Source organism: Macaca thibetana, chromosome 7 (assembly GCF_024542745.1).
Source record: "Macaca thibetana thibetana isolate TM-01 chromosome 7, ASM2454274v1, whole genome shotgun sequence".
In the NCBI taxonomy this organism is placed as follows: Eukaryota; Metazoa; Chordata; class Mammalia; order Primates; family Cercopithecidae; genus Macaca; species Macaca thibetana.
In genome coordinates, this window is record NC_065584.1 from 50,253,783 (window position 1) to 50,279,079 (window position 25,297).

The window sequence follows — 25,297 nt, forward strand, 5'->3', positions numbered from 1 at the left end:
CATCCTCTTAGTTGCAAAGATGGCTTAGCTATTCTCAGCTGTTAGTTTTTTTTACAAAGGTGCTTGCAGTGAAAGCGTCAAGTTTAAGACTTCTCTAAACCTCTGCTCTACATCTCTCTCTGTGTTAATAATCTTCCTGGTGTTAGATATTTGTTTAATGATCAATAGTGGCTTCTATTCCTATCACTGAGTATTTCAGAAAGCAGCATAACCAAGTCAATGTTTAACTGGATTCTTTGGGTCTGAAATGGCAAAGTTGAAGGGAAGTCTCCATGGAAACCAGCCTCCCAGGAAGTGGCCAAAAGGGTTAGTGTGCAGTGAAACAGAGCTAGAAGGATGCCATGAAGGAAATGACTGCTTTGTAAAGCCAGGGTAAACTTCTGAAATGCCTTGATTAAAACAAGCTATATTAAAGACCCCAAAACCACTTTCCTCGCAGCTTTCCTCTGAATGTCTTTCACATGAAATGGGCCTGAGTCACTCTAAGACTCACCCGAGGGTGATCAAAGTAGCACCTTTGCAAAACAAAGAGATAGAGACTCCCTCAGCTGGCCCTGTGGACTTTGCATTCAATCAGAATTTGGAAGAAAAGACTTCACATTCACTGGCAAGACTGCAGGACCAGAATAAAGCCTTGGAAGGGCAGCTGCCACCTTTACAAGAAAACTGGTATGGAAGATACTATGCAGGTAAACATAAAACCCAGCATGAGATGTGTGTATCTGGACCAAGGAGCATTATTAATAGATTTATCTGACTGTCTCCATGATCTCAGAAAGTTTCTAAATTACTGAAATGTAGAGGAATTTAGGCTATCTTTGAAAACTCAAACAAATCTTTCAAAGAGGATTGAATGTCAATTGAAAGTATTCTGGGTGCATTAGAATGGGAGTATAAACTGTACAAAGGGCTTTTCACCATTCCATAGGAGAAGGATAAATCATTTTGTTTCAGCTCAGTTTGTAATGCTTTCAATATTTATACCTAGCTTTGACAGACCATTAAAATTATATAGATACTAATGTGATAAATGATAGCAATCGCATTTCAGTTAAATTCTAAATTTAAATCATTCTCTCCAGTATAGTTTTATGCACCGGGCTTTGTGGTTTTGAAAGCAGCACTTTAAGAGTGAGTTAATTCTAACATGAATTTTGAAACCACCCTAAACAGAATTGATTTATTACAGTACATTGGAGTGGATGAGTCACCCTTTTCCCAACCCCACATTCTTCATGGTCATCTGCAGAACTAACAGAATTCTTTCCCACTATGATTGGAAGCTCTGAGCCTGAAGTGGCTATAAATTATCCTGGAATATTTTATAAGCCATGTAAAATGTTTTATCATGACCACAATGATAATTAAACAGACATCTTCACTTAGAAAAATATATGTTTATTTTATATATATATATATGCATATGTATATTGTTTTCCCTTTCCTTCACCTTCTGGATCAATAACACAAATAAGTTTCCCTTATTGGATGCCTCATTCAGAAAGCCTCACATTCTCTTTTGGTACCTAGCGAATCTTGCCTGGAATGATTTTTCATGTCTACTGTCTGCAGAATTGATAACCTTTGGTTGTTTCTATATGGCCTATTTTTATGTTCTTTATGGTCTTCAAGTTCTTAAGCACATAGATGGGAATTTTCCCCTTAGGAAATTTTTTATGACAGACGAATAGGTGACAAGACACGATTTAAAAAATGGAGTGTGAATGTGCACTAAGAGTATGCAATGCTCCTACTGAGGAATTCCCTTTTTATCCAAATCCCCATTGAGAGTTTTAAGATTTTGGTGATAGAGAGAGACTCTGTTTCAAAAAGAAAAGATTTAGGTAACTGAATAAATGATGAAAGCTGATTCATGTGCTTTAGAGTCCCAACTGGAAAACATGCTTATGTCTGAAGTGACAAAATCACATTGAAAATAAATAACAAGGAGATCATGAGGATTCTCATGATGATCTCCCATATTCTCACCACAGCTCCATCAAATACCAAATCGAACGACCTTGGGCAAGTTACTTCATCAATTTTTTTCACTTGTAATCAGGGGTAAAAATAAATGCCTGACACAGCCTATGCCATTTGAGGAGAATCTAATTAAATAATGGACTAACATCACTAAAATAAAAAAAATAAGGATTAGTAAGATTTCTGAAAAAATAGCTGAAAATACTTACATTTTTAAATCCAATATGTTTGTTGTTTCCATCCTGCTCAATATGCTGGCATCTTTTCAAAAGAAAATAAGGACATAGTTTGCATACCACTAAAAGTCAGAGAGAACAAAGTCCTTGAAGCAGTCATTCACATGTCTTAAAGAGAAAGATGCATAATTATCCATGGATTTTTCCATTTAAAATGCAAAGTGGGACTGTAAAATACTCTATGAAACAATCTAGAAATCAGAATGTGTCCAGATTATTAAAAGGGAAAGACAAGAACTGCACTCATGCAGCGTTGGTCATGGTAGCACTCCCAAGAGCTCAGGATAATCAAGCTGGAAAATAAAATCCATAATGGATCTGTTGAGCCTCTCTGTTTCCTAATAGAGGCTTAACTCTGTATCCCTGGCTTGTTTCATCAGGAAAGAATATTGATATGCTGTATTATAGTGGCAATCTGTGGAAATTTTTTTCACTAAAGGGGCTATTGAATTGTGTTCACACATACTCCATTTCTGTCTCATCTCTGTATAATCACCCATCTATCTATCTATCATCTATTTCATCTAAGAAGATTATTTTCATTTTTTAAAGTTATATATTTTTCTGATGTCTTATATTTCGGTGAGGAGATTTTATGGAATTAAAACAAGTCAATAAATTTCTATTTTCCAGGCCAAATTCTGTTTGAAAAATATTTGCAGTCAACATATTGGTAATTTTGTAATTCTTCCCCTAAATATGAACCTGAGTAGGAAGTTAGGAGAGCAGATATTAAATCCCCAGTCTAGACTAAAACAGTGTCATTTGCACTAATGTAGGTTCCCTGCTTTCTGTGTTTCATCTCCACATTCAGCCTACAGGTTAGACATATATAACTGGAAAGGTACAAAATTGTGTTGATAAAGTCTAGTAACTAATGATTACCTGATCTAATAGTAAATTATATTTAACGTTTTATTCTTGTTTCTTCTCCAATCCTTCAAGCATCCAGAGATGTGGATTTTGACATCCCACTGGAACACAGAGAAACAAGTATTATTAAAAGGCATCCACCCCAAAGACTTCAAGTAAGATGAATTTAAAAGGCTTCATAAGGAATTTCTTGGATATAATGGTAACATCCCTTTTTAAACTATAATCATCAAAGAGGGACATTGATAATGACCAAGCTATTAATGAGAATGTTCTTAAAGAAAAATGCAATCAGTCACAAATACTCTATTACTTTAAGATTTTCTTTTAGCAATGATTTTGCTTTTAAGACCGGCCACCGAAAGAAGCAAGTTTAGTAGCAAGGACATAGGTATGATGCAACTCAAGAGGCTTGAATCTAGCACTAATTAGTTGGGTGACTATGGGAAAACAACTTGTAATAAATAATAACAGCTACTACTATTTAATTATACCTACTATACCTACTACAAGTCAGATACTATAACAGGCAATTCAATCTGTTATTTATTTAATCTTCTTAGCCATCTATGAAAAGGAAGAATTATCTTTGTTTTATATATGCTAGTCAGAGAGTTCAGTAACTACCCCCAAAGACTCACAGAGGTCAGATAGCAACCAGGTCTCCAAAATCTGTACTCCTAACTATCAGCGTAAGTAATTTCTATAGTCCTTCTATCTTTAACCTTTTATTGTTCTAGATGTTAACTGGTTGTTTAAATTCAGGACATTGGATTCCAAGGAAGCAAAGCAAGAGCTTTAAACACATTCACCTTAATAAATATTTAATGGGTTCTCTGTAGATAGCTATACATTTTAAGAACTCTCAACCTAGAAAGGGAATGGGTAGTTTGGAGTGGTCCTTGAAAATGAGCATCATTGGAAGGAGGGTTTAGGGCTCTCTTGTGAGCAGGATCTATCACTGACATTTGAAGCCAAATCCCACCTGCTACACAATTCACCCAGATGCCTGGACCAATCCCAGAGGTACTGGAGCTCATTTGTTGGGGATTATTTCTGTTTCAGTTGGTTTTTCTTTACCTGTCTTCTGCAGAAGCTCACAGCCATTATTTGAAGTGATTATATCATTTTGTCTCAAAAGAGTATTTTTTCCCAAAATATTAGAAACTATAAAATTATTCTTTAGATAAAGAAAAATAAAATGAAATATAACAAATTAATATCTAATTTACAAGTTTTTACAAATCCTCTAAGTAAACAGGACAGTTTTAAAAGATATTTTATTCCTAAATCAAATACTTCCTTTCAAAGGAGTGTGTTTAATACATGTTTCCGTGAAGCCTCTAAGCTGATTAGTTCAAATAGAAGATATTACTCTAACTAGTGAAAAATATTTGTCTAGTACTTTATAGCTCACAAGTACTTTTTTATATCTATCAATCCTAAACAAAGGAGGTTAAGTTTTGATTTTCTCAATAGTCAAACAAGGTCAAAGAGAGAACATTGGTATTTCAGAGTCAAACACTGCACCACCACCTCCATACACATACACCCTAACCAACCACCTTAAAAACAAAGAATCAAGACAAATGAATTATTTCAGTGCAAAGACTATGCCTTTTTTATTCTTCAACTTTTAAATTCAGGGATACAGGTGCAGGATGTACAGGTTTGTTACATAAATAAATATGTGCCATGGTGGTTTGCTGCACAGATCATCCTATCACCTAGGTCTTAAGCTCAGTATCCATTAGCTGTTCTTCCTGATTCTCTCTCTCTCCACCAACCCTGACAGGCCCCAGTGTGTGTTGTTCCCCTCCCTGTGTCCATGTGTTCTTATTGTTCAGCTCCCACTTATAAGTGAGAACATGTAGTGTTTGGTTTTCTGTTCCTGAGTTAGTTTTGCTGAGGATAATGGCTTCTGACTCCATCCATGTCCCTGCAAAGAACATGATCTCATTCCTTTTCATGGCTGCATAGAATTCCATGGTGTATATGTACTACATTTTCTTTATCCAGTTTATCATTGATGGGCATTTAGGTTAATTCCATGTCTTTGCTATTGTGAATAGTGCTGCAATTAACATATGCATCCATGTATCTTTATAATAGAATGATTTATATTCCTTTGGGTATATACCCTGTAATGGAATTGCTGGGTCAAATGGTATTTCTGCCTCTAGGTCTTTGAGCAATCACCACATTGTCTTCCACAATGGTTGAACTAATTTACACTCCCACCAATGGTGTAAAAGCGTTCCTTTTTCTCCACAACCTCTCCAGCATCTGTTGTTTTTCGGCTTTTTAATATGGCCATTCTGATTGGTGTGAGGCAGTATCTCATTGTGGCTTCGATTTGCAGTTCTCTAATGATCGGTCATGTTGAGCTTTTTTTCATATGTTTGTTGACTGCGTGTATGTCTTCTTTTGAGAAGTGTCTGTTCATGTCCTTTGCCCACTTTTTAACGGGGTTGTTTTTTTCTTGTAAATATGTTTAAGTTCCTTGCAGACTCTGAATATTAGACCTTTGTCAGATGGATAGATTGCAAAAATGTTCTCCCATTCTGTAGGTTGCAAATACTATGTCTTATTCAATCTTATGTCTTCAGCCATTAATACTTAATATGAGATCCACAAAAGTTTGTGAGTAAAATGAATGAGTGAATGAATGACAATGAGACCCATCATCCCTGCTGGAGGAAGGATAAAGCACTCAAAGTGCACTCCCTGCTATTGCAGATCTGTAATCACTGTATTAGAAGTCTGTACCATCACTGTAACACGACTGTATTAGAAGTCTCCTTGACTAGCAAAAATAACTAACATGATTAATTAGAAGGATATAGGAATGCTTTATTGAACCAAAGATCTGGGAGACACCTAAGCTTCAGGGAAGAATTATACCTTGGAACTTGAAATGCAGAGCTCTCTCAATTCCTAAGCTCTTCTCTGTGCATTTGCTATACTCTTTCTCACCAAAGATGAGTTTTCTCTGTTCTTCAGGAATGAAATATGGCCACACATGAAATATGGCCACCCTGAGCTTGTATCTTACAGTTCCAGTCAAATGGACAGATGGGCCTTCTTGACTCCAATTCCAGATTCCTAGGAGAAAGGATATTGGCTCATCTTTGCTCATGATTTCAGCTCTGGTCCAATGAGCTATGGCCAGAGGATATACTCATGCAGTAGATATGTGGGCAGAGGAGTCTCCCCTATAGACTCTGGAGTCAGCTCCCAGAGAGGAGGGAAATCACTAGAAACTTGGCAGACACTCCCAAAGAGACCAGCTATAATTATCTTCACAAATGAAGCTCAGCACATTTTCAAGCACAAATGAGTTTTTGAGAGAATAATACATGCTGGGTCCTCATGACATGCTAATTAATAGCCTAATTTCTGCCAAAGAAAATTCTAAAAGTATTTTTAATTATTAAACCAAATCTAATTGTATGCTAAATTATTTGAGTTATATTTTTGGCACCTTCTACTTCCTAAACATCTACTCCTCAAATAAAGAGCAAGTCATGAACTAGCATTATCCAACCTAGAGCTGAGAGGCTCTGAGAGCCTCTGCCAGGGAACTCTGCATCAAATGGGCCTTTTTATTGAAGAGTTGATTAGCACTGTCCCCTCTGGCCTGATCACCTTCTTATGCATCCATTTCTAGCTTATATTGGAGGTGTTTCCCCCCCAACATATAGTGTGTCCTCAGATGATCTCCTTGGATAACTCCCTGATCTTCAACTATTTCTTCAAATCTCACTGTCCCTATAAGACTCACCCCGACCAATCAATTGACATTGCAACCCCCACGTCAGCACTCTTGAGTCTGCTGGCCCTTCACTAGATTCCCAAATCTCCTAGCAGACACTTCAACTGATTATGCTGACCATTTGTTTTGTTTGAGAAGTCAAATAATCCAGAAGTCTTTAAACAAATGATACTTATATTATAAAGTGAAAATAAGGTGTCATTCTAACCGATTCTCTAGTAGTTCCTTCCATTGTGTTCTCTTTGAAGATGATGAAGTGAGGCATCTCACTTCCTGGGCAGGGAAAAGGAACATGCATATAAACCCAGAATTCTGAGGCAATTTCATCTGACTGGTTCATTTAGCTGAAGCCAATTTCGCCAACAATTTTTTCTGCAGTGCTTCTCAAATCAAGTGGTAAATGATTCAACGAAGAGATCCCAGTTGCAATGTTAGTTGCTGCCATCTAGTGGCTTTTGTGAAGGAATAGTGTGATTCCTTAGGCTCTTCTCAACGGCCAGGGAGAAACTCAACCTGGAGAGAGTTCTTGCAGATATCTACCACTGAACCCTTATTAGAATTGTGTGTTTAAATAGAAACACTGAAAATAGCAGAAAGAGATCTGTGATAACTACATATTTATACTAGCAAAGCAAAAACTTGGTCTATGAATTTATGGATAGATGAGTTTAATAAAACTAAAAATTCGTGGCTTTTTCAGACTCAATTTTTCAAAAATATTCCACAAAAAAAGATCCTCCGTAGGCTATTTTGATGTCATTCCTTTGTTCACTTAAGGCAATGTGGAGGTCAGTGGCCCCCAACCTAGGAAGAAATCATCAGAATCCCTGGGAGAGTTGTGAAAATATTTATTTCCAGGATATACCCCAGACCTGTTGAATCTCAATCTCTAGTGAATGGGCCAAGAATTTCTTCTTTTTTAATGCCAGAAAAGTCTGAGATAAGCCATTCTGGAGAACATATAGTGCAGAAAAGAGGTTTAGATTTGGAGCTGGACACACTTGTGCTTGAATCATGGAGATGCCACTTTCTAACTGTTCAACCTTAGACAAGTCAGCAACCTCTCTGAAATGGGGAATCATCATAATTATCCACGGAGTTCACATGAGGATTGAATGAGATTACATATTTATAACCCTGGGTATGGCATGCAGTAATAGCTGCAAAGGCATATAGACCTAATAAGAAAGAACCAAATCCTGAACACTCTCCACGTCCAGAGGATGGCACAAACACTTGTTCTCCCCAGCTTCCAGAAATCCCCCTTGAGTCATTCCTGATTCTTCCTCCCATAGGTGCCTTGAGGGGCTCCTCTCCCTTGGCCTCCCCTCCCCTTCCTCTCCTTCCACTTTTCTTGCAGTGTTCTGACTTGATCAGCAGCTGCCTCTCGTACCAGCAGGTCCCATTTGCTTTGCATCTTTATGTCCTGCAGGGTTAAGAGCCAGGGGAACAAACTCCTCTTACTAGGATTGATCTCCTCTCATTACATCTTTGCTAAGTTATGTTAAAAAGACCCACTTCCTCCTCTGAGGTGAGAATGGAACAGAGAACCACTTCCCACCACAAATGCAAATTATTACCTGGCACATATCTAACATAAAGATGAGCTCTTTCCCCTTGTTGTCTCTTCTTTGTCTCCACATTCTTTGCCCTTCTTCTCTTCCTTACCAGGTCTACTTTGGGGTGCTCCAGCAGAAAGGACTGCTGGGTGCTCTCCAGTCCAGGACCAGGGACCTAGAAGTGGTTGTACAGGGAAGTAGTGGTGGACACAGGTCATGCTCCCCATTACAAGTACTGAATATCCAGTATTTATCTTCCTTGGTCCACTCACTCCTTTTTTCCTGGTCACCTTGAAAGCCAAGTTGACTTCCAAATGTACCTCTTAATAATGCAACAAATCACACCAAAACTAAACCATTTTAAAGTAAATTAGCATGTGCCTTCAGCAGTGAACTAAGGTGGGAGTAGGGCTCACACTCTTTGCTGCAGCATGATGTCCTCATGGTTTTCCTCCTACTTCTTGAGCCATCATTTCCCAGTCTCCTTGGCCAGCTTATTCCTGGCCACCAGCCTCACCACTGGAACTCCTGGAGTCTGCAGTCTTTAGCTCTCCTCTTCTCACTCCTGACCTTTACCATGACCTCGGCTTCACTCATGCTCTACTCTGGGATTATTCCCCAAAGTCTCCAGCACAGACCTCTCCTCCCAAGCTCCCTGTATAACTCAACAGCTACACTGGCCTGTCTCAAAGGTGTCTCAAACTCAATCTACTGCACACCAAATTTGTATTTTCCTTCTACATCCCAGCCAAACTAGGTCTTCCTCTGGATTGCCCATCACAGGGTATAACACCCTCCATTCCTTGTGCTGTGGACTCTATTCCCATTTACTAACCATAATGAATCTCGTTTGGTCAGCTTTAAACATCATCAGTTTCCCTCTTTCAACCCCAGCCCATCATCTTTGTCCTCCTAGCTGATCTCTCCACATCCGTAATTATTCCTTTCTAGTTTCCACACTGCAGCCAGAGTGACCTTTTTTAAAAAAGCAAAGGTAATCATGTCACTTCTTTGCTTAACACATCAGTGGCTTTTCATTGCTCGTAAGGGACCACTATCTTGATGGCCTGTCAGGCCTTACATGACCTGGCCCCTGCCTCACCTCCCTAGCTCATTCCAAGCTGCTGTTTCACTTACCTAAACTGCAGCCAACTGACTTCGTTCCATTCCTTCAACAGATCATGATCACTCCCCACCTCAGGGCTATGGCACACCTTAGTCCCCTAAAAACTCCCAATCTGTCCATTTCTACTGAAAAGGTACTACCTTAAAGCACTTTCTTGAACTGCCTCCCTAGCCCTTTCCCTCCTGCCTTAGATTGCTAAGGCTGTAACACAGTACCACAAATTGGGTGGCTTAAATGATCCAAACGTATTGTCTCCCAGTTCTGGAAGCTAGAAGACTGAGGTCAAGGTGTCCATAGGGTTGGTTCCCTCTGAAGCCTGTGAGGAAGGTCTGCTCCATGACTCTCTTCTAGCTTTAGGTAATTTTCTGGCACTCTTCGGTGCTGTTCATTGGCTTGAAGAACCATCACCCCAACCTCTCCCTTCATCTTCACGTCGTGTCCTGCCTGTGTGTGTGTCTGCGTCCAGATTTCCCCTTTTTTATGAGGACATTATCATATTGAATTAGGGGCTTGCCCTACTCCAGTATGACTTCATCTTAACTAATTATATCTGCAATGACCCTATTTCCAAATAAATTCACATTCTGAGGTATGGAGGGGCTAGGCTTCAACATACGAATTTTGTGGGGTAGCACAGTTCAACCCCTAACACACATTATTTTTCAGGTGGAGTCCTTCAGTTATGTAGTATCATAGTTCTGCCCTGCAGATTTTTTCTTCAAAGCACTGACCACAGTTTGTAATGATCACTTGAATAATCACACAAGCAAAAGCACATCTATTACGCATAGATTGTAAGCTCCATGAGGGGCCATGTCCGTTTTTGCTGACCGTTGCCTCCCCATGTCTGGCATGTAGCAGTCATTAAGTACTCACTGAAGGAACAGATAAACTCTGTGGTCCTCCACGTTCCCCATTGCATGTCAATGTGAAGAGACCACCCTTCGTCTCCCAAACCTGCTTGATCACTTCTCAGTGCTCAGCTTCTAAGGCAAGAAGGGCTGGAGGCAGACCGGCTGACATGAATTGCTGCCCAGTCTTAGTGACCCCCTGAAACTCCAACATATCTCCCCTATCAAGCCAAGCCCCTTCTAGAAAAAGACATCTCTAAAATGTGTTAGCACACTGCAGTTTCATTTTAAATGTGTCTCATAGTCACCAGTGATTACTACTAAGGAGCTTCTCTAGAGATCTTAAAAACAGATTGCTTCCCTAAGGGCTGGAATAGTTCAGCTGGGTACCTAAGGAATGTGTGAAATAAAATAAATTCCTAGTGCCTCTTTTATCTCTAATATTCTAAGATCCTGGTGGTTTGATAATTTTGGACATGGTCCCTCAATGCAGACAGAAGAGGATTCTTAGTCTCCTAACTCTCTGACCAGTACTTAGATCAATAAGGCACTGTCTACAGTGCACTAGAATAATAAAGAACCCAGATAGGTTGAAAAGCCTTTTGCACTAATATAACTGTAATGCTGTTGGAACCACCTTTCCTGTATGCTCTCAGAAATAAGTGCCGCTTTTGCAAAGTGTTAAGATAGTTTAATGTCTGGCTTTTGTGTTTCATCATCTCATGGCATGAGGAATGCTGACTGCTCTAAACGTTGAACTTCTAGAAGCTCGAACCCGTCGACTTGCCACGAGTAATTACTTCAGGAAGACTCCTGAGCCAGCGAGAAGCCAGGACAATGCACAAAGCAAAGGTGAGCTGCAGCAGTAACCTGACAGGGAGGTGAACTAGGGGTGGGCGACACAGGATTGGGGCACTGGAGCACACTGGTCCTTTCATGCACTCTCTGCATGGAGGAGTTCAAAGACAAATCAAACTGTTAAGTCATTCAGAGTGAGAACTTTTCAAAGCTATTTATTCTCTTCTGTGCATGCCTCCAACTGGCAGTGGCTCTTACCTCTTGCATGAGCTCTGCGCCCTTTTCTGTTTTGTGTTGAAAACAGGGCAATGTAGATGAGAAAAGACTTTTACTTAGAAATTGGTGATTCTGAAGTTTTCAAATCTGTGAAAAATTCAGCATAAGTCCTCCCTTTCATTCCTCCCCTCAGTTTAAAACATCCTCTTTGTTCTGTTTGCAGGAGAAATCTTATCTACAAGTTATTCCTGACTTATTTGCCACAACCTCACCAAAAATTAATCCTGAGAAATGTCTTCTGTGTATCTTTTCCCTGCTTTGCACTTGTAATGTTCTGTTGACTAGAACTCCCCTCACATAGAAATGAAAGCTGGAAGGCAGAAGCAGATTTTCAACACTTTCCACTCCTAATTGTTTTGGAGCTAGCTAGGTGCTGCTGTGTGGCTGGCTGACTTGGTAAAGATGTCCAGGTGCTATCAGAATCAAGCCCACGTTTGTGGTGCTGACAGCATCTGCGGAGATGGCCCTTCCCTGAGGTTCACATCAGCTGACAGTCACTATCCACACGGCAACACAAAAGGTATTGTCAAACACATCACCCTTCCTGGCAACAGCAAATGACAAATGAAGGTATATTCACCTCTGGCTGCCCTCAATAACTGTCTGCACTGTCCCACTGGAGTTTATGATGCACCAGCGGGGAGATGTTCAGGGTCACAAATAATCAACTTCAAATCCTCCCTAAACTGCAATATTCTCCAAGGCTTAGGCTGACATATGGAAATGCACTCTATAGAAATAGGTTCCATTTCACCATTCAGCAGCTTCCCTCTCATTTCATAGCCAGTCAATTAGTGGTAGAAGAGATAGGGAGAAAAAGGAAGGTTTCTTCAAACTGAACACATTTCTGGGGATAGTACTAGTAATAAGTAGTAATAAGCATCTGTTTACAAGGGAAGTGATATCTTGTCAAAAATGAGATGTGGAAAGATATTCCCATTTAAGGTTTACAAAACTCTATAGCAACCTAAAAAACTACAAATATACATATCAAAGAGTCACTTCATTCATTGACAGTGACACAAAGGACTTGTCAGGGACATACAATAGTCCACTTTTGTCATCACAAGATATCTCTATGGGTTATGACTGATTAAGATCTCACTCTGTTTCAAGAAGGATGTAAACTTGTGAATTGCAGAGTCAGTAACAAATTACCCCATACTAACAAGTGTGTCATCTTTCATAGCAGGTACTAGAAAAGAAAATGCAAACTCCAATGTATACTTCTGAGAACAGACAATATTTGCATAAGATGCAAATGCTGGAAATGATTCGTAAAAGACAAGAGGTAAATATGAGAAGAGAAAAGAGTGTCATATTTACCAAATTCTCATCACATAATCACTGCCCTGCCACATGAATATATCAAGCATAGATACCTAGGCTTTACTTAGCATTTTAAATCTAGTCACTGAGGTTAAAAGTTCAACTACTAAAGCTGAGAAGAATCAGGAAGATACCCTTCTGCTGATAACCTTGTTGAGTCTTTTCTAAGTTTTCAGTCCTATCAAGGATGTATCTGTGCCTCAAGTCTCCATTTTTAAAAATAGTTTGCTCCTATGACACTCTGGACATAGGAAAATGGGGCTAGATCATTTTTCTTGGTTTAGTGAAAGGAGGAGGGGGTGAGTTGTTCTTTATTCTGATACCTAGGCCTCTCTCTATAATTCTTGCCATAGAATTATCTAACAAGAAAGACTGCTTGTAAAAAAACAAACGAAAACCCTTTACCAGTAATGCCTGTAACTGTCATATTCCAAATTCCTCCCTCTAGGAAACAAGCCTTTAGTTACTGCTCTCTGCAACTCCAATTATATCAGCTAGCCTACAGAAACACGCTTTTGTAAGGGGCCTCATCCTAATTGAGCCATACCCTTTTGAGACTGGGCACACTCACCTTTCTCCTAACAAGCTTGTGAATAAAGAAAGTTCCCATACCTTCTAGTAGGAAAAAGAAAACCACATTCTGCTTAGAGGACTGCAGATGTCTACAGATAAGCACACAACTTGCAAAGTGGCTGATCTGTTGCTCTCTTCTGGTGAAAGTAGCTTGGGAAGAACATTGATCATTTATGGCTGATGATTTTCAGGCCCAAATGGAGTTAAAGAAAAGTCTTCACGGAGAGACAAGAATTAATAAGCGAAGTCCAAGGGACCATAAAGCCAAGAAAACCCTTCAAAGCACCCCAAAGAATGATGACCATGACCTTCTAACCATATTGCCTGATGAAATCTTGAACAGAGGTCCCGGTGAGTCATGTACAATTTTTTAGTAAAATAGTTTTTTAAACTTCATCAAATAAACTACCAAGGAAGGGGCATGGTGAGAAGACAGCACACAGCTTTGAGTTCTTGCTGAGAGTTTTACTTCCCAGAATATAGTGGGCATGTTGTCATGTAATTTTGGATGGCTGGGAGGAAAAGACAGAAACTTCCGCTTGGTAATTAAATGTCTCTTTCTTTGTATGGGTTTAATATGCTTTGCATGCTTCATTGCAAGGCTTGCCTCATCCCTAGAAGGAGAAAAGGCAAAATAGCCTCATCTTGTGGTTAGAGAGAATGAAGCACATGAAGATATATTGCCTGCAGTCACATGGCAAATTTGCTTCAGCAGGGTTGGTACCATATGCAGACACTTATCTCCCCGACTGCACCCTTTTCCACGCAGGTCAACCCTCTTTGGCACATTCAGAATTTCTAGAATGAATCACTGCCCACCCTGAGCTTGCTGTTCCTGCTGATCTACCGGCTCAGTGGACAAGGTCTCCAATGTCACTCTTCCCTATCTCCCTACAGCTGGTCGGTCACCAAGCCCTGCTGATGTCACCTAGAAGTAAAATCTGCCCTTTCTCTTCCATTCCAGGTAGTATTGCCCTAGGTATGACCCTGGTCCTGTTACACCAGGGTTCCAGCTACAGCTTCCTGACTGGGCCCCTCCCATTAGGTCTCACTCTCCATCCATCAACACTTCACTTCAGTGGTTCTCCATGTGGTCACCAGACCACCAGCATCAGCATCACCTGGGAACCTGTTAGGGCCCAGAGTGACTGAATCAAAAACTGCAGGGGTTACGCCCAGTACTCTGGGTTTAACCACCCCTCCAGGTGATTGTGATGCTCTTAAAGTTTAAGAAAAGCTTAACTTTAAGTGATTCCTAACTCTACTCAGTAATTGAAGTATTACCACAGACCAGCATCATCAGTATCACCTGGGAGTTTATTAAGAAAGGCAAAATTGGAGGTCGTACCCCAGACCTACTGAATGAGAATCTGCATTTTATCAAGATTGCCAGATGATTCTCATGCACACTGAAGTTCTAGAAGCACTGCACTAACATAAGAGTAATCCTATAACATGCAAATCTGACCATGTCACTCTCCTGCTTAGAAAAACAAAAATCCTCCGTGATTCTCTGTCAGCCTGAAGACAACGTCTAAGCTCCTTAACATGGAGCTAAGTGTGGTGACTCATGCCTATAGTCCCAGCTACTCAAGAGGCTGAGGTGGGAGGTCCACCTGAGGCCAGGATTTCAAAACCTAGCCTAGGTAACATAGCAAGCCCCCTGTCTCAATAAAATAAACTCAACCTGGGACTCTAAGCCTTTCAGGATCCAGTCATTGCCACCTAGCCTTTCTAGCTTCACCTTCTGCCACTCTCGCACCCAGCCCCCACATTTCAGCCGGGCCGAATTGTTTATGCTCTCAGATCGCTCTATGCTTTCTACTGGACAGGCTTGTCCACAACTTCTACGCTACATTGCCCCACCAATTAGAGCCCCATAAAGCTTTCCTTGTTTGTATTTCCCCAGGGCAAACCCACAGTTGAAATTTCCAATATTGTTCACACACAGAGATTGCTGTGCTGTGAGCCAAATTCCCCACATCACCAGGACTGACCCACCACGGAGAGAGCTGCAGAAAAGCTGGCTATGTCTCTGGAGGTCTTGAACTTCTAAGATGCAAAATCGCCTGCTGAAAGAGACACTGCTCCTACTCGGAGAAACAAGATGCTTCATCAATAAGTTAATTAAATAAGAAAAGGCTGAATAATTGAAAATCTACTTGAGGCATCTATTTAATCTATACTCCCAAGTCTCAGAATGAAATATCCTTTGTAGTCACACAATTTTTACCATTTAAACAATATCTTTTAAAAAAATATGCAAAACAACCAAGAAAAAAGCCTCAGCTAAAGTTAGACACTTAACAGTCAGCACCTGAGAGCACGTCAAGAAAAACCAGCATCGGCCAAGTCCTTGGAAGATGTCTCAGAGCTGGAGGGGACCGAGGAGAAACTGGCACAGGAGAAAGGAGTTGTCCTCTGCTCTCCTGATGCTTTTTAAAGCTGCTTCATTTTATTCAAGCTAAGGTTTGTTGAGTGCTTACTATAAGCCAGGTACTGTGGTTTGCCTTAAATATGCATTATCTCTTTTAACTCTTACACAACCTAGAAGGTAGGAGCTACTATTCGCCCCAGTGTGACAGAGCCAGGATTCAAGTTCAGGTCTTTTTGACCTGCACTCACACAGCCCCACCAGGACCACCAAGGACTTGGAACTCTGTCAAGGACAGCTTTGGAAAAGTTTGCAAATGTAGGGGTTGTGACTCCTTGACCTTATTTTTCAAAGAAGGCCGCACTCTGCAACTTCTGAAAGGAAAGTTAAAGCAGCTGGCAGACTTTGGAGCTCACGTTCTCCTGGAAGTGACCGAGTGTAGAGAAGAGAGAACAGAAGGAGTAACTCAGGCAGGAACCAATTCAAGTGCCAGTCAGGGAGGCGTAGCTGCATCAGTAGTGCACAAATGCTCAGTTAAGAGCAAAACCACCTGAGGAGCTTCTCAAGAACACTCAGCCCTAGGGCCGATCATGGTGGCTCACGTCTGTAATCCCAGCACTTTTGGAGGCCAAGGCGGGCAGATCACCCGAGGTCAGGGGTTCAAGACCAGCTTGCCAACATGGTGAAACCCCATCTCTACTAAAAATACAAAAATTAGTCGGTCACAGCGGCGGGCACCTGTAATACCAGCTACTTGGGAGGCTGAGGCAAGAGAATCACTTGAACCTGGGAAGCAGAGGTTGCAGTGAGCCAAGATCATGCCACTGCACTCCAACCTGGGCGACAGAGCAAGACTCCATCTCAAAACAAACAAAAGAAACACCTAGTCCTGTCTCCCAGCTTCAGCCTACTGAATCTGAATCTCTAGGTTGAAGGTGAAAGAATTTTACGTTTTAAAAGGTCCTCAAGTGATTTTGAACATTAGCCAAACTTAGATGGACTAGATAACCCTTGAGAACTCTTTCAACACTTTAACCTTATGAGAATCTTTTTCTTTGTAACAACTCGTGTGTGTGTGAGATACACAGGACAAAACAAGCCTAGAAAATGTAGATTTTGCTAGCATGAAATAGACAGGGAATTCTAACTCTTCCTATTATAATGATATCATAATTAATTAGACTCTTAGAATGACATGTCTGCATCAACTCACCTGCCTATTGCTGAAGTTGTTGGAAAGAGAAGACAGACAAATATCACCGGAAATGTGTTTGATGATGGAGAGACTACAATGCCTACAAAGGGTGTCATTCTGTTCTGTGCTTCGGTATTCACTGTGCAGCCCTGTACATGTAAAAGTGTAGGATACTGGGATAACTATGGATACAGCTAGTATTTATAAAGTGCTTCTAAGAATTTTAAATGCATCATTTAATCCTCATATTAACTCTACAAGGTGAAAATTATTACCACCTCTCTCCTACAGATGAAGAGACTGGGTCTGGAGAGGTCCAGTCACATGTGCAAGGTCACAGCCAGCCAGTGAGAGGTGAAGCTGCTCGGGGATGCACTTACAGGGCACCTGACTCCTGAGCCGACAGGCTTCACCTCTGTGCTCAGCATTTGTCCTAGCGATGATTCCTTTTCACTTATTCCCAGAGAGCGTCTTTGATTTCTTTCCGCGCCTTCTAAAAGTAGTTCACTTTCTCCTACAAATGGGGTGTAGCTAAGATCTTACACTTACATAAGCATTCTACTGTCAGGGTCTGGTCATTAAGGTTCCTCTGTAGCTGTCTCTTCTTACTTAACGACATTCTCGACCTTTCTTGTTCCCCTGTTGAAAGGTGAAATGAGGGTTGTGGCTCTCTTGTGAGATAAAAGTCAGTCACTGCTTTCTACTGCATCTTTAAAATGAAATCTCCCATGCTTTACATAAATTTTACATACATTCATATAATAAATTACATATACAATCATATGACACAAATTATATATAACATACACATAGTGAATGTCACTCTTTTTGGTGTACAAGTCTGTGAGATTTAATGTGTTTCTGTGGCTCCTACCCTTTGCTGAAGCTGTGATATGAATGAACATAGAGGGTGGGAAGAGCACTGGAACTGACCTCAAAGCCCTTCACTGAGTCCCAGCAGTGCATCTACTAAATGGAAGCTCCATGAAGGCAAGGACTTTTTCTTGTTCCTAGAATAGTACCTGACACATGATAGCCTCTCAATAAATATTAACTGTTTATTTTTTATATAATTTCATTCTAGAGAGAGAAAGAATATAGCTAAATTCTAGTTATTTAACCTCCAGGAACCTCAGTTTCCACATCTATAAAATGGGAATAAAGTATTGTATACCACATAAAGTTTATGTAAAAAATAACATGTATAAAAGCACACATAAAATGTAAAGTGTGGCCAGGCACTTTACAGGCCATAGCTCATGCCTGTAATCCCAGCATTTTGGGAGGCTGAGGAGGGTGGATCACTTGAGATCAGGAGTTTGAGACCAGCCTGGCCAACATGGCAAAACCCCGTCTCTACTAAAAATACAAAAAATTAGCCAGGAGTGGTGGCACATGCCTGTAATCCCAACTACAGGGGAGGCTGAGGCACGAGAATTACTTGAACCTGAGAGGCGGAGGTTGCAGTGAGCCGAGATCACACCACTGCACTCCAACCTGGTCAACAGAGAGAGACTCTTTCTCAAAAAAGAAAAAAAAAAAAATAGAAGAAGAAGTACCATACAAATGTATGGGAATATAGACAAAACTGAAGAAGAGTATAATCGATGTCTTTTTTTTTTTTTAAGATGGAGTTTCTCTCTTGTTGCCCAGGCTGGAGTGTAATGGTGTGATCTCGACCCACCGCAACCCCTGCCTCCCAGGTTCAAATGATTCTCCTGCCTCAGCCTCCCAAGTAGCTGGGATTACAGGCGCCTGCCACCACGCCCAGCTAACTTTTGTATTTTCAGTAGAGACAGGGTTTCACCATGTTGGCCAAGCTGGTCTGGAAACCCTGACCTCGTGATCCGCCGGCCTCGGCCTCCCATAGTGCTGGGATTGGGATTACAGGCATGAGCAACCGCACCCGGCCAGAATTGATGTCTTATAGTGAAAACAGTCATATGCTTCAGGGATGTGTCACTTTGAATCCGTTATTTGAATGTCAGCTTCAAAATTCTGGTCTTATCTGGCCACCTGTACTCTTTCTATAAAGAATCTTATTTTGTTTTATTTTTCAATATAGCTCTGTATGTGAAATTCTGGGTTTGACATAGCAGTGATACAGTTTTCTGAAACACATATTATAAAATACACAACCATCAAACAGGTTTCATGCTTTATTTGATTCTTCTACTACCTAAATCACTTCCTATTTTTCCCACTGACAGCTGTTGCCTTCCTCTCTCCCTAAATTAATTTTGGAGTAGGATACACTTTCCTTTACTCTGCTCACCCGAAACCCATTTGGGTTTTTAAAGACTGTGTTTTTATTTTTTAAAGTCTATAAACCACAGAGAATCAAACAAGGATTTATAAAAATGTAACAAGTAATAAGAAATCTAGCTCAGAAGTGCTCAAATTTTAATGCTGTATACACAAAACTATATATGTAATACTTTATGAGTGACAAAGGATTGATTTTCAAGGATGAAACTGAATATTTGAATTTTGTCGCATACACTAACATTAGACCTGAATTTTCATAACATCAAGGGTGTTGTGGGACTTAGGCTATCATTAATATTTCATTAGATCCCAACACAAACAATCATTCCCCTTCTGTTTCAGATCTCCTGCCGATAGCTGGATGTTCTAGAAAATTTCTGTTCCCAGTCTGAGTGGTGCCTCTGGTAGTTCTTGACTACTTTGCAGAACAGAGATGACTGACACTCCTGAGCCCCAATGAATGGGGCCTTTTTTAGATCCTAGTTACCAATACTTCCCATCTCCCAAGATTCTCTGATTGCTCATTTGTTTATTCATTTATTCATCTATTTGTTCACCAAATATTTATTTAGCACATACCAAGTGCCAGGCATTGTGTGGTCGTTTCATTGTATGGTGATGAGCCAGGCAGATATGGTTCCTGGTTTGTGGATCTTGCATAGAGATGTTTAACAAGGAGTTGTTTAACGAGAGTATACTGGGTAGACCTGGTATCTGTGGAGTCAGGGAAAGTTTCCATGAGGAAGGGACATTTAAACCGAGATAAGAAGTAGCTGGATGAAGTGGGGAGGAGGGCATGCGAGTGTGAGGACCATGGGTACTGGAATGTTCAAAATGGTAATCAACCCCAGCACGTGCAAAAGTCCTGCAGGGGGAAGGAACATGATGGACTCTAGGCGAATGAGAGATTCAGAGAGTAACTGGAGATGGCTCTGGAGATATGGACAGGGCCAAATCACACGGGGTCTTGTAAGCCGTGTTAGGTAAGAATTTTAAACTCTATCCTAAGGTCATTGGGAAGCCACTGATAGGGCAGGAGAGGGGCATAAGCAGGTTCATATTTTTAAATATCACTCTGTCTACACTGTAGAGAATGGGTGGGAGGGGAAAGTAAAAGGATGAAGGAAGACCAATTATAAGGACAGAGCAAAAGCGCAAGTGAGGGATGATGTTGAGACCAGGAGAGTAGGGTCTCGATGAGGATGGAGAGAAGCAGCCAGATATGAGATCGTTAGGAGACAAAATAATCAGAATTATCAGGTGATAGGTTAGATGTGAGTGCATGGAGAGGGTAAGGAGACCAGGTGGATTCCTGGGTTTCTCTTGAAGAATTAGGCACACAATGGGGTAAAGGTAGTACCGTTTGCTGAATTAGGGTAGCCAGGAGCAGAAGCAGGTTTGTGAGAGAAAGAGAAGGTAGGGCTGCATTATTGCCAAGTAGATATCAAAGTGGAGGTGTCCAGTTTTACAAAAACGTCCTTTGTAGCTTAGGAGAGAGACCAGGGCTGCAGACATTAATTAACATGGTTATCTGCCAGTGCTATCTAAATAGGCAACAACAATCATTATAATAGTATTCAAGGGGAAAAACTGGTAGCTTCTCACTGAGGCCCAACAAATCACAAGGCACGAATTCTCACATTAAAATGCTTGTTTCCAACTCACCACGCTGTATACATTAAATATGTATAGCTTTTGTATGTCAATCATAGTTCAATAAAGTAGTTTTTAAAAATATGGTGTACAAGGTAAAAAGAAATATTTGATTTTCTTATATAATAGTACACAACTTCAGATATCAAGGGCTTACATAAACTGCCAAAAGATTTAATAAACAATTATCATTAAGATAACATTCAAAAGTTATGGTCATTTCAACCAGTCTAGTGGGAAACTCTGGGCTTTGACCTAAAATTTTTGTTTTAGCTACAAAGTGGTTGGGAAGATTTTGTTTGCGTAAAAGCCAGCTTCCCTTGAACAAAGCTCCTGTTGCTTTCTGGAGTGCATTATAAAGAATGCTGTGAACTGCTTAAATAAAAAGCTAAGGTAAATACATATGCACATAAATAAAATCCCAAACTAAAAATAAATTGTCTCTTTTAATAAAAAATATAAAATAAAATAGAATGCCAGATTCATTGAACTTCCCAGTACTATGGGTCTGGAGTACAGTTTAAACATCTGTTTCTAAAAGGCTGCAACAGGTGATTCTGCTATGTCAGAAGTATATATTATGTGTCTAGCACATAGTAGATGTTCAATATAAAGCACCTATGCAATATTCTTGCCCAAAATGTTTAACCTCAATTTAATTGCAAGGAAATAATAAGGGAAGCTAAAATTTAGGATCTTTCTGTAAAATAATTGACCTGGATTCTTCAAAATGTCATCATTACATTAGGAAAAATGAAAAAGACAATGAAGATGGAAGAGGAGACAAAAGAGGAGAAAGAGGAGGAATGGTGATGGGGTGTAGAGACTGTGGGAGAGAGAAAGAGAAGAAAAGCATAGAAGAGTATTCTTGAATTAAAGGATACTGAGACGAGAAAATAAAAAGCAATGTATGATCCTAGATTGGATCCTGGACCTAAAAATTAAAACTAAAACAGAAAATAAAAAGCAGCTATAATGGGCATTATTGTGACAACCATGAATATTTGAACATAGACCATATATTAGAAAATAGTATTATATCAATGTTAAATTTCTAAAGTGTAATAATTGTTTTGTTACGTAGAGACAATGCTCTTGGTCTTAAGAGATTTGTAGTGATGTATTTAGGGGGGAGGTGACTCTGCAACTAATTTTCAAATGGTTCAGCTGAAAAGCATGTATAGATAGATAGATGATAGATAGATAGATGATTGATAGAGAGATAGGTGGATAGATAGATGCATATATATGATGTAAGCAATATTGTGGCAAAATGTTGATGGATGTGGTATATAGGTGTGTGTTGCATTATTGTGACTTTTGGAAGATTTAAATCATTTTAAAAATAACAACTAGGCCGGGCGTGGTGGCTCACACCTGTAATCCCAGCACTTTGGGAGGCCAAGGCAGGTGGATCAGAAGGTCAGAAGATCGAGACCATCCTGGCTAACATGGTGAAACCCTGTCTCTACTAAAAATACAAAAAATTAGCCAGGCATGGTGGCAGGTGACTGTAATCCCAGCTACTCGGGAGGCTGAGGTAGGAGAATGGCGTGAACCTGGGAGGTGGAGCTTGCAGTGAGCTGAGATGGCGCCACTGCACTCCAGCCTGGGCTACAGAGCAAGACTCCGCTTCAAAAAAATAAAAAAATAGACTAAAAAATAACAACTAAAAAAAAGTTTAATCCTTACAGAGATACCAGTTGAAATTTATATATATAATGTATATATTTATATATACCTCAAGTTACATGTATATACACATATGTATATACAGTTTGAAAAATCACCAACCAGATTGTTTATTAAGCTAGGCACTTAATAAACAAATAATCATTGCTAAAGGAAAAAATTAAATTAAAGAAACTTAATTTTTTTTGTAGGTAATTCACAGAATACAGAATTTTTGAAACATCAAGCAGTGAATAACTACTGTCCCTGGAAAATTGGCACAATGGAAACATGGCTTCATGAACAAGAGGCCCAGAGACAGCATCTCTGGGACAGTTCCAGCTCTGACTCAGATGAGTTGGGGAAAGATGAGAAGAAGCCACGAGCACTGGTGAGGACCAGGACAGAGAGAATCCCACTTTTTGATGAGTTTTTTGATCGAGAATAAGAATACTATTCACTAACCTAGATATTGAGTGCACTGAAAGCTTGTTTTACTCTAGAAATCTTTCAGACTGATATATGAAGTACTTTGAAGAAAGCAAATCACTTTGGTAAAAAGAAATGATATATTTAGAGTCTTATGATTAACAAGTCTATCATATGTGCTGTTAACTATTGCTGCATAACTAAATGCCTCAAAACACAGGGGCTAACCAACAGCCATTTTATTGACTCACTTTCCTGTGGGTTGTTGAGTTCAGCTAGGTGGTTCTTCGGCTGTTCTCTTTTGAAATCTTTCATGTCATTGAAATTGGACTACGTTTGGACTACTAGGACTGGAGTCATCTGAAGCCCCATTAGGACACTGAGACAGGGGGAGCTTGCCCCCTATCCATATAGTCTCAGAGCATCTTCACATGATCTCTTCAGCAGGACACTGAAGAGATTTCTCTCATATGAGCCCAGGGCTCCCAAAAGCAATTGTTCCAAGAGGAGGAAACAGAAGTTGCCAGTCTTCTTAAAAGCTAGTCATAGAACTGGCTTTGCATCACTTCCACTATGTTCTGTTGGTTAAAGTCATAAGCCAGCTTGGAGTTAATGCAGAAGAGGATTACATAAGGGCATGAATGCCAAAGTGTGGTCCTTTGGGGTTCGTCTTTGAGACTTTCCACCTCACCATGTTTTTAAAAAGAAAATTAGATTATATAAAACAAATAGATGGGCTGGGTGTGGTGGCTCACACCTGTAATCTCAGCACTTTGGGAGGCCGAGGTGGGCAGATCACTTGAGGTCAGGAGTTCAAGACCAGCCTAGCCAACATGGTGAGACCCCATCTCTACTAAAAATACAAAAGTTAGCCAGGCATGGTGGCGTTCGTTCATCTATAATCCCAGCTACTTGGTGGGGAGGCGGAGGCAAGAGAATTGCTTGAACCCGGGAGACGGAGGTTGCAGTGAGCCGAGACCACTCCACTGCACTCCAGCCTGGGTGACAGAATGAGACTCTGTCTCGAAAGTAAAAAATAAAAAACCAAAAACAAATAGACGAAGTAGACTGGAGACAAATAAAAGTGAGTTTCTAAAGGAAAGTCACAGTAATGCTACATTAAACACTAAGCTCACTTAGGTCACCTTCTAAGCTAACCATAACAGAGAGCCTACAGGATACAGGTGAAATAATGTCAAGTGTAGAAGATCATTGTGAGTTAAAGTTCAAAATTAAGACTTCTTAGATTATGATGCAGATTTTAGAGCTCCTTAAAAAATAAAAGGAATCTTATAAATGTTCAATTCAAAAGTTATTCCACTTAGAAAAATTAGCTTTTGGGACAATTTTTAAGAACTTTTGTGTACAATGCAGCTCCATGTTTAGCATAATCTAAAAATAATTTTAAGCAATCCAGAATCTTTCAAGAATTTAGTAAAGCTTTAAAACAAAGCAAAACAAAAAGACCCTTTTATGCCGTATACGGGAAGCTTCCAAAAAGGGAAAAAAATAGAGGAAAACACCACTTCAATTTGACATTCAATGCATTCACATCAGGAACTAAGAAGATAACAAGCCTGAAATGTCAGGCGATAAAAATTCATGTTTCTTCCAAGGACAGAAGGCTATTAGATTGTCCCTGGTCATATCTACTCCCAGTTCTTTGTGAGTACTCTTCTTACTTTTTCTGTGGTAGGTAAGAAGCATATTTCCACCAAAAGAATACATACATTGTTTGACTAGCCAGCCTTCTAGAAAAAATGAGATCCTTGAGAGGATAAACAAATCCAACCTATTCATGGTGTCCTCACTTATTGTGGTCAATCTGAAAGGCTTAAAACACAAAAAGTGGGATGGACAACTTTGAACACTAAAACTAGTGGAGCCAAAGGTACGTCTTCACCATTCTCCTCTGTGACTTGAAATTCAGTTTCACGAAACCCGCTTCCATAAGCTTAATGAACTGTGAGCTACATGAGGGCACAAACTATGTCTTCTTCCTGTGGTATTCCTGCTTCCTAGCATGACAACTGGCAAAGAGTTTATCATTAAATGTTTTTTGGAATTAATGAATGTGTTGAGCTGACTAGTCAATTAGAGAAACACTTATTTCTCTCCAGCTATGCACTTGCTCACCCTCATTTCCATCATTTCCCAGGAGTCTTGGATAGACAAGGCTGATTATACAGTAAAGAAAATGGCTTTTTCTTCCAAAAGCTGTTGGCATTTATACATCTAAATGAATGGCCAAAATTAAGCATTGCCTTGGGATACAGGAACTATGTGTATATGCCAATAAGGATGCCATAGCTCAAAATACTTTTTGAA

The 25,297-nt window shown here is 40.0% G+C and overlaps 1 protein-coding gene across 4 annotated transcripts; it reads left to right on the forward strand.

The window, feature by feature from the left end:
- Positions 1-295: 295 nt before the first annotated feature.
- CCDC198 (coiled-coil domain containing 198) lies at positions 296-25,038 on the forward strand. Of its 4 annotated transcripts, none has more exons than XM_050799735.1 (6): positions 296-689; positions 3,165-3,247; positions 11,169-11,255; positions 12,670-12,768; positions 13,571-13,730; positions 22,753-25,038. In XM_050799735.1, the coding sequence occupies exons 1-6, from the start codon at positions 467-469 to the stop codon at positions 22,986-22,988; spliced, it is 888 nt and encodes a 295-aa protein (XP_050655692.1). In that variant the 5' UTR covers positions 296-466; the 3' UTR covers positions 22,989-25,038. The 4 variants fall into 4 exon arrangements, with proteins under 4 accessions (XP_050655692.1, XP_050655693.1, XP_050655691.1 ...); XM_050799736.1 differs by lacking the exon at positions 22,753-25,038 and adding an exon at positions 15,289-18,535; XM_050799734.1 differs by having other exon boundaries at positions 297-689; positions 12,667-12,768.
- Positions 25,039-25,297: the final 259 nt, after the last annotated feature.

Coding starts and splice junctions, on each gene's coding strand:
- CCDC198 (XM_050799734.1), top strand. CDS start 467: ATGGGCCTGAGTCACTCTAAGACTCACCCGAGGGTGATCAAAGTAGCA. Junction 690..3,164: donor GTATGGAAGATACTATGCAG/GTAAACATAAAA, acceptor CAATCCTTCAAG/CATCCAGAGATGTGGATTTT. Junction 3,248..11,168: donor ATCCACCCCAAAGACTTCAA/GTAAGATGAATT, acceptor TTGAACTTCTAG/AAGCTCGAACCCGTCGACTT.